The 9,984-nt window shown below is 51.1% G+C and overlaps 1 protein-coding gene across 2 annotated transcripts in view; it reads left to right on the top strand.

Annotated features, from left to right (window-relative positions):
• The first annotated feature begins 6,216 nt into the window (after nt 1-6,216).
• Nucleotides 6,217-9,984, top strand: part of EFCC1 (EF-hand and coiled-coil domain containing 1) — a 49,893-nt gene continuing 46,125 nt past the window's right edge. For both annotated transcript variants that reach the window (XM_003409953.4, XM_064274805.1), the window contains exons 1-2: nt 6,217-6,901; nt 8,535-8,818. In XM_003409953.4, coding sequence (XP_003410001.4) covers nt 6,221-6,901; nt 8,535-8,818 — 965 coding nt within the window. In that variant the 5' untranslated portion in view covers nt 6,217-6,220. The remainder of the gene's footprint in view (nt 6,902-8,534; nt 8,819-9,984) is intronic.

The following is a 9,984-nucleotide window of genomic DNA, read 5'->3' as shown; positions in this document are numbered from 1 at the left end:
TAGGGTTTGGTCCAGATTCCAACAGTGGAGCAGAGAGAAGGAGTCAGATTCAGTACAGATTTTGAATGAAGGTAGTGCCACTGGACGGCCTGACAGTTGGGATGTGGGGTAGAAAGGCAAGAGAGGAACCGAAGATGGCAGCAAGGGTTTTGCTGAGGAAGGCTGGAGGCACCATGAACTGAGGTGGAGAATGCTGAGGGCAGGAGGAGTGAGAATCCAGGATTGAGGATACCTGTATTACCAGACATATCAACAACATATGAAATACACTGCTGGTGGGAATGTAAAACAGCTCAGCCACTTCAGAAAACAAACTTCCAGTTCTTCAAAAAGTTAAACAGAGTTACCACATGACCCAGCAATTCCACTCTTAGGTATATACTTGTGATGAAATGAGTTCCTTTATGTGGACTTTTTGCCTTGGTTCTTTAGAAAAACATCTTGAGAGAGTTTTCCCCTAAGCCCTGAGGAGTTAACCTTTGCCCTAGTTTACTACCATAGAGGGTTTGTTACTGTTCTCCAGGTTGATTGATGTTTCCTGGGTAAGCTATAAACAACTTGTGGTTTGATACTTTTAGTCTGGTCCTGGGCTGCAGCCTGCCCTGTGATTGGTATGCACCTTGCAGGGACTGGCCAATATACTATGCAAATGAAGTGACTATAGACTATGCAAATTAAGTGTATGTGGCTTACCAACAGGCGATTGGTCAGTTTGAGGCCCTAGTGGGAGGGCCATACCATGAGATTGAGGAGTGTGTAGTTATAAGCAGCCAGCCCCACAGAGGTTTTTTTCAGAAAGGAAGTGACAGGAAGCAGAAAAGGCAAGAGAGAAGAAGCAGAGAGAAAGGAGGCAAGGAACCTCCTCAAACTGCTGTAACACAAGTCAAGGGCTCTAACACTGAAGGCCGTGACGGACCTGGGAAGGGCCTAGTGACAGAGTTGGTGGTGATAGATGGCAGGGCCAAGAGAAACCTGTCTTCAGGGGGCCAAGGGGAGCCTGCCCTCAGGGGCTGAGGAAATGGATTATTGAACTCAGCAAAAAGGATGGTACCATGAGAGAGACAAATAGTGTCAGGATTGGTTAAAAAGTTTGGAGAGTAGAGGTATGTCTGACGTCCACCTCATGAGAATCAGCTTTGGGCTGATCCTGGTCATTATCCCCACTGAAGTTAGACAGGTTCTGACAGCGCTACTACTATTACTGCTATTCGAATTTTATAAGAGAACTAAAAATATACATTCATACAAAAACTTGTACATGAATGTTTGTAGTAGCAGTATAATAGCCAAAGGGTGGAAACAACCCAATATCCATCAACCGATAAATGGATAAACAGACTGTGGTACTTCCATACAATGCAATATTATCCAGCCATAAAAAGCTATGAAGTACTGATATATGCTACACAACACGGATGAACCTTATTAACGTGCTAATGTTTTAAATTTTTTTTTTTAAGAAACCAGCCACAGAAGGCCATGTACTGTATGATTCCATTTATATGAAATGTCCAGAATAGCCAAATCCATAGAGACAGGAAGTAAGCAGTTGCCTAGGGATGGGGTGGTGAGAAGGTGGAAGGGGATGAAGAGGGGCTGCTAATGTGTACAAGGTTTTTTTGAGAGGTGACGAAAATGTTCTACAATTAGACTGTGGTGATGGTTACACAACTCTATAAATATACTAAGAACTATTGATTTGTACACCTTAAACAGGGGCACTTTATGTAAATTACAAATTAATATATCTAAAAGGAGCCCTGAAGGTGCAGCAGTCAAGCACTCGGCTGCTAACTGAAAGGTCAGTGGTTCAAACCCACCAGCTGCTTCGGGGGAAAAAGATGTGGCAGTCTGCTTCTATAAAGATTTACAGTCTTGGCAATCCTATGGAGCAGTTCTACTCTGTCCTATAGGGTCAGTATGAGAATCGATTCGATGGCAATGGGTTTGGGTTTATTATATCCAAGTGGATGAGCTTTATATAAATTATATATCAATAAAGCTGTTTAAAAAATAGTGTATCCTCCCCTAAGGAAAAAAAAAAAGAGAGAGAAGAAAGAAATACACAAAAAACATTGATTTATCTGAAAGGGAAACGTTAGAGAAGGCTGAAGGTCCTTTGGAAAATCTTCCCTCTTCCCCTTCCCAGAAATAACCAGAGTCAGTTCATAAACCCTTTTATCTTTTTCTTTGCATTTATATACATATGTCCTAGTGGGAAATAGTAAGTATTGTTTTGTGTGGTTTTGTTGTTATTAGAATGAAGAAAGTATTAACGCTGTACATAATATGCTGTAACATGCTGTTTTCACTCATCTTTGGTGTTTCTCCTGGATACTTATGTAGTAAGATTCAGTGCCCTCCCCTTAGCTACTGCATGAAACATTCCAAGATTCTTCCTCATTTTTGTCTGCTTTTTTCTTCAACTCTTGGACAGCTCTGAATATTAGAGACTTGAATTCCATATCAGATAGTTCCAGTGCCTTTTCTTCTACCGGAAAGTCATCTGGTGTTTTATTTTGGAGGCCTACTAGAATCTTGTCCAATTCTTTGGTATGTTTTGATATTGTCTGCTGTCTTCAGGATATTCAGTAGTTATTTTCTTCATTTATTGATTGTAGATTTGTTTCATCCTGCTTTTTTGTTTTATTTGGTTATGTCTGAGCAGGCAGGCTGTGTGTTCTTTGTTGTTAGCTCATCTGTGGGCACAATATTTTTCACCTCCTTGTCCAATGGGCAGGGCCAGTCGCTCAGCTATGATGCAGCAGGCCAGGTCCAGCTGAAGGGGAGGGGCTGGGACGGATTGTTTGTGGCATGTACTGGGGCTGACAAGGTGGGCTGGGGGTCAGTGGAGGGCAGGTTCCAGTAGGCCGTGCCTGTGCTGCTCAGGGGTAGGATGTTCAGCACACAGTGCAGATACGCAGGAGGGGGGAAGTTGTGATGTGTGGAGCTAGGTTGGGTATGGGCAAGAAGGGAAAGAGAAGAGAGAAACAGGTGCCTAAAAAAAAAAAAAAAAGTGCTGAGGAAAACTGCCATTGGAGTAAAGAGACAAGAAATCAAGAAATGAAGAAAAACAAAAAGGAAAAGATAAAAGTGCCCCCAGGGGTCCCACTGGCAAGGCTTCACAGACCAGGGAAGTGGCTCCCAAACTGTGCAATGCAGCCCAGCTAGAAAGGGTGAAGATGGCACACAGCTCCAGGTATTCATGAGACAGGAAAAGAAGGTAAGTAGAAAGAGACAAGAAACCAAGAAATGAAGAAAAATGAAAGGAAAAAAAAAAAAAGCCCCAGGGATCCCACCAACATGGTGGCACAGACCAGAGAAGCTGTTCCCCAGCTGAGTGGTACTTCATAGCCTGTCAAGAAGAAGCAAAGATGGCACACGGAATCAGGTGTTTGGGAGAAAGGAGGAGGAGGAGGTGAGAGGCAGGGAAGAAACCAAAAGAAGCCAAAAAAACCAACAAAGAAACGGCACTGAAGGAGCCTGCTGGTTTGTCCGTGGTCATTCGGCCCACTGGGTATCGGTGGGTGGTGGATTGGCCGGCTGGGAAGCGGCTGAGGCTGAGCAAGGGGAGGAAAGGTGGGGGGTTGGAAAGCGTGTATTGCTGGTTACCAGGTGCTCTGTCTCCTGCTGGGAGCGCCGTGAAGCTGCCTTCCTGTACATACTCCCTGTCCGCCCATCTCTGACAGAAGTCTAAGATGGTGAAGCTGTGCTGCATTAGCTGACAGGAGACCTCTGCTCATATTTCTCCTTGATCTCTGTTCTGTCAGTTTCGTATTCTATTCGGTGCTTGGTTGAATTCTTTTTCTCTTCTTTTGACACTTAGGGTTTCAGGATTCATGTTTGTCTCTGTTTTACTTAGTCTTTCAGGTCTTTGCTGTGGAGGGATGGTGTGGTGCCTCTGTCTATAGCGCCATGTTGGCTCCACCTCCCGAAACATTCCAAAATTCTTTGCTCCTTTCTCCTACTGATGGGCACCAGGTTGTCTCCAATTTTTCACTATTATGAGCAATGAAGCCAAGAAGTGGAACTGATCTAGAACTCTGTCAAATTACTATTATTTTTATAATTAAAAAACAAGGGTGGTTGGGGAGGAGGATCTAACTCCTTCCTCCCTCAGGCAAAGTCTTCAAGTAGGAATTTGCCAAATAGGCACAGCGCTGATTGTGGAACACTGGAGCAGAGGAGGAGCTCTCATGGTGTAGTTGTTAAAAGCTCAAGCTGGTAACCAAAAGGTTGGCAGTTAAAATCCACAAGCCACTCCTTGGGAACTCTATAGGGGAGTTCTACTCCATCCTATAGGGTCACTATGAGTTGGATTTGGCCTGAAAGCAATGGGTTTTTTGGTTTTGGAGCAGAGGAGACAAAAAGTACAAAGGCTAGGACAAGAAAACAAAGCACCTCCCCATGTTTATTGAGCCTCTACCAGAAGGGCGCCTTTAGAATTTAATTGCTTTTCAAATTCCAGAGGGAAACATTTAAAAATCATAAGAGTTGTGCACAATGCAAGATTCTGCACATCCTACAGCCAAGGACTGTTGAAGAAAGACAGTCAGAAGAAGTCAGCCTGTCTCCTGCTCCACATGGCCGGCATCTTGACAGGGAGCAGGAAAACGTTTCCAGTGCAGGTAACAGATGCACAACATTTCTACACCACTCTTGCAAAAAAGAAAGGGAAAACAGCCCAGCACACACCTGAAAAGCTGGTTTTTCTTTCACCTTCCAGAAATGTGTTTTAAGGCACCAGAGGAAATGCTAGCCAAATTGCAATGCACTAGCCTATGCATTAGTCTCACCCCAGTGCAAGGACGGAACTCAGGCCCCATCACCAACTCACCATCTCCTGCAGACCAGAGACCACGCCTTTCTGGGGAGTCCTACCCACCCCCAAAACCACATACACAGCTTAGAGAACAGAGGGTCCACTTCAGATTATTTCTTACCAGTGAAGCATCCTGAACCTTGACCCCTTGGAGCTCTTTGTGCCATCCAGTTTGCAAATGGGTGTGCAACCACGTGGGATGAGAAGTGGGTGTCTTAGTTTGCTAGAGCTGCCACAACGAAATACCATAAGGTGGGTGACTTTAAAGAACAGAAATGTATTGACTCATAGTTCTGGTGGCCAGAAGTCCAAGTTCAGGGTGTTGGCAGGGCTATGCTCTCTCTCTCTCTCCTAGCTCTAAGGGAAGATCCTTCCTTGTCTGTTTCAAGTTCTGTAGCCCAGGGCGTTCCTTGGCATTTCTTTGCTCTTAAACCCATCCTCACATGCTATGGTCTCCTGTGTGCTTCCATGTCTGTTCTCACCTTTTATAAAACACCACTCAGAAGGGATTAGAATTAGGACTCGCTCTAATCCTGTATGACGTTGTTTAACTTTGTTGTTGTCAGTTACCATGGAGTCCCTTCTGACTCATGGCAACCCCATGTGTGCAGAGGAGAGCTGACCCACAGGGTTTTCAAGGCTGTGACCTTTCAGAAGCAGGTTGGCAGGCCTGCCTTCCCAGGCATCTCTGGGTGGGTTCCAACCACCACCCTTTCCGCTAGTAGTCCAGTGCTTAAGAAAAACTCATTTCCAAACAGGGTCACATTCACAGGTACAGGGGTTAGGACTTCAACATATCTTTTCCGGGGACACAATTCAATTCATAACAGTGGGTCTGGGAGTCCAGGAGCTAAATTTAAAAGGGATGGGGGCTTCTGCACACCCTTTAAGATGTTGCAGGCATTCATGGCTAACCTGGGAAGGCTTTCTGAGGAGGGGATGCAGTGACGCCTGTGGGTGGGGGACATGTTCCCAGCAACCGGAAAAAGCCACTACCTGCCAGTCCCTCCTGGGCTTCCTACCCCTAGGGGCAGAGGATGCGGGAGTTGAAAGCTGACGACTCCCAAAGGGCAAGAAAAGAGTAGACGCCTGAACGCGGGGGTGGAGCGGGCGGGAGTTCTGAGCGGCGGAAGAGCGCTGAGGTCCCAGCAGAAGCGGCAGAGAGACGGGTCTGTGGTACCATCGCGGTGGTCTCAGGGGCTCCTCACCCCCTTACCCTAGCCCCTCTCTAAGCCATGGTGGGTGGGGGGAACACAGACTTCCTGCAGGGCCAGCGCAACTGCCGGACGCGGCCCCCGGCGCCGCTCCAACCAGCCTGCGGCCGCTAAGCCCCTCCTTTCGAGGAACTCTGGAAGTGGCGGGGCGGAAAGACCGGAGTGGGGACGCGCGGCTGAGGCGATGGAGCCAGGCGGCCCCAGCGTGGAGGCCGGCATGGAGGGCGCGGCGGGCGACCCATATCGGCGGCCGGCGCGGCGCACGCAGTGGCTGCTGAGCGCCCTGGCGCACCACTACGGGTTGGACCGCGGCGTGGAGAACGAGATTGTGGTGCTGGCCACAGGCCTGGACCAGTACTTGCAGGAGGTTTTCCACCACCTGGACTGCCGCGGAGCCGGCCGCCTGCCCCGCGCTGACTTCCGCGCGCTCTGCGCAGTGCTAGGGCTGCGCGCCGAGGGGACCGCTGTCGCCGGGGAGGCAGCCGGGGACGCGAACACCGGGGACGCGGCCGCTGGCGAGGTCGCCGAGGGGGACGCGGACGCCGAGGAGGAGGCGCGCCTGGCGCTGTGCGCAGAGCCTCCGGAACTTACTTTCCGCCAGTTCCACGCGCGCCTCTGCGGCTACTTCGGCACCCGCGCAGGGCCCCGGCTGCCCCGCGGCGCGCTCAGCGAGCACATAGAGACGCAGATCCGTCTGCGCCGCCCACGCCGCCGCCGCCGCCAGCCCCGAGCGCCTGGCCCGGACAGCGGCCCAGATGGCGAACTTGTGGCGCGGCTGGAGGAAGAGAACAGCAGCTTGCGGGAGCTGGTGGAGGACCTGCGCGCAGCGCTGCAGAGCAGTGACGCGCGCTGCCTAGCGCTGCAGGTGCGCCGCCGGGGTCGGTGTCTAGTGAGCGGGTGGGGACTAGGGGTTTGCCTGAGCAGCTGGCTGGCGGAGGAGCCCGAACCGAGCGGAGAAGGAGAAAAGGGCAGCCCCACCCGACCTCACCTCCACTCACCCCATCCCACTTCAGTCCACTTCATCTCACCTCTGTTCCCACCCATCCGACCCCTAAACCCCAGTGCCACCCAGACACCATCCCACACCGTCCTAACTCCCATCTTTTCTTTCCCCTTCTATCTCAGTTGAGCCTTCCCAGGAAACCTGGGTCGTTTCCCGTATTCAGTCATGCAACAAGCATCTTTAGCTCTTGGTGCCAGGCTTCGGGTTTAGGAGACAGAGGTGTGAGGAAAGCCCTGGTCCCAACCTCAAGGAGCATCCTGCCTAATGGCGTAGACAACAACTCGTTCTCTATTCAGTTACTTATGGGGCTCACTCATGGTGCCCTGTGAGAAATAGTGTCGGTAACAATGCGGACAGGCAGTCACTGTTCGCTCAGGCCTGCTGGCCAGACCTGCTCTCAGGTATTGAGAAGGAAGCACTGATACGCTATGGACCCCCCCCGACCCCTCCCACACACGTCTGCCATCAGTCTACAAACACTTCGGCACTGTGCCCAGCTGTGTGCCAAGGATGATGCAGGGGCAAGGGGACAGACAGGAAAAGGACCTAAAGGGGTCCATTGGCCAGGAGGGAGCTGACATTGTCTTAGCCTCTGCTTGGTGTAGTCATCTGGCTCTGAGGAGCAGAGAAAGTGCTACAGGGTGTGTGTGTGGGGGGGGGGGCATGGTGCTGTTTTTGTAACCATGTTTGTGGAAGTGAAGGGCAGGCAAGGGGCACGGATGAGCAAAGGTTAGAGATGGGAGAGTGCTCCGGTGGTTTGGAATCAGAAGTAGTGGATGGGGAGGCCTGGGACGTGTCCTGGGACTGCAGGATGAATTATTTGCCAGGTATTTATTGAACACCTACTGCCTACCAGGCTTGTTTTAGGCTCTGGGGATACAGCTGTGAACAAGACAGACAAAACTGCGCCCTCAAGGAGCTGACAGTCCAGTGAGCAGTCTAGAGAGAGCCTTAGATGCCAATTTGAGGCACTGAACTGTTCCTGAGTCTGGGAAATAGAGGAGCCCCAGAAGGTCGAGTGATAGGGAAGTTTGTGGATCACTGGTATAATGCAAAGAGCAGATTATGGACTTGTGACTCAGTTTCCCTCATCCATAAAAAGGGGATATTTTTTAGGTAGAACTCCTGCCTCTGTCAGATGCTAGTGACGGTTAAACCCCGTTGCCCTCGAGTCGGTTCCAATTCGTAGCGACCCTATAGGACAGAGTAGAACTGCCCCATAGGGTTTCCAAGGAGCACCTGGTGGATTTGAACTGTCAACTTTTTGGTTAGCAGCGGTAGCTCTTAACCACTGCGTGACCAGGGTTTCCCCAGTGACAGTTGGGTGAGCTCTTATACACCAGGCTCTTAGAGCCACGCCTGATTCGGATAGGCACTGGGCCTAGGGCACCATTACTCCGGTGCTTCCGGGTGTGCTGGGATGGTAGCCTGTGTTCCTGTCGTTCATCTGCCGCCGGCGGCTCACCGCCTGCCCCCTGCTGCCCTGTCCCCGCAGGTCGGCCTCTGGAAGAGCCAGGCAGGCGACCTCCAGGTGGGGCCCAGCGGGACCGAGGCGGCGGCGCGGGAGCTTCGGCAAGCGCAGGGCGCGCTGGCGGCGGCCGAGGCCCGCGCAGGGCGACTGCAACGGGGCCAGGCGGAGGTGCGGCGGCGTGCCGAGGAGGCCCGGCAGGCCGTGCTGCGCAGCCTGCGCCGCGTGCGCGAGCTCGAGGCGCTAGCCCAGCAGGTGCCCGGCCTGCAGCGCTGGGTGCGGCGGCTGGAGGCAGAGCTGCAGCGCTACAGGTGAGGGGGGGCATGGTCCCCGGGCGAGCGGCCCGGGTGCCCCGTGTCAGCTCCTGTTCTCCCAACGCTCAGGTGTGCATGCCTGCTCCCTGGCCAGCTTGTCTTCGTGTTCCAGCGATTGTTTCTGGATTCGTTGTTTACGTATTCTGCCGTCCCTTAGTCGGGTCTTTCATTTCTTAGGTCATCCTTCGACTTCGACTCCATTGCTTGCTTCCCTCCCATGCATCCATACATCCACTATCCATCCATCTATCCATCCGTCCATCCACCTGTTCACCCACAAAGTCTGTCTAGGTGCTCATTCCTGGAGTGCCATTGAAAATATTAATTTTTGTTTGTTCTTTGATCTAATCAACAAAATAATCACGATAATAACCCAAACCAAAAACCAAACCCACTGCGGTCGAGTCACTTCTGACTTATAGCGATCCTATAAGACAGAGTAGAACTGCCCCATAGGGCTTCCAAGGAGCAGTGGGTGGATCCCAACTGCTGAACTTTTTGGTTAGCAGCCAACCTCTTAACCACTGTGCCACCAGAGCTCCCAGTCATGATAATAGCTAACAGTTGTTGAGCACTTAGATGTGGCTGGCTCTGAGCTAAGCGCTTTACATGGTTTAACTCATTTGATCCCCACAACAACCCTGTGAGGTAGGTACTGTTATGTACCCGTTCTACAGATGAGGAAACAGGTTGAGAATGATTCCTTGTGCTAGATGGTGGGTTCCACCAAGGCAGGAACCTGGGCTTGGGACCAAGGCTCAGATCCTGGCCGGGCCTCTGATAGATGTGTGACCTTGGGTAAATCACTGCCCCTCTCTGAGCCTCTGTCTCCTCTTCTGCGGCACATAAATTGGAATCCCTGCCTGCCAGAAGTGATGAGGTCTGAGGTCCTGCCTGGCGCACAGTAGGTGCTTAGTAAACAGGAGCTCTCTCTCCCTTTTGCATCATAAAGGCTACCTGCTTGCCTGCCTGCCTTTCATACTTACTGAGTACCTGCTCTGTGTCTGTGCTGCACCAGGCACCAGGGATATGACCAAAAAAAAGACAGACAAAAATCCCTGCCCTTGAGCAGCCCTTAGCTGAGTGGGGCAGGAGGCAGGCATGAGTGAGCTTGTCTGAATAAGTGTGTCCTTGCAGGCTGGATGAGTGCTGGGAAGGACAGG

Source organism: Loxodonta africana, chromosome 22 (genome assembly GCF_030014295.1).
Source record: "Loxodonta africana isolate mLoxAfr1 chromosome 22, mLoxAfr1.hap2, whole genome shotgun sequence".
In the NCBI taxonomy this organism is placed as follows: Eukaryota; Metazoa; Chordata; class Mammalia; order Proboscidea; family Elephantidae; genus Loxodonta; species Loxodonta africana.
Note: the sequence above shows the minus strand (reverse complement) of the source record. Positions and strands in the feature narration are given on the sequence as shown.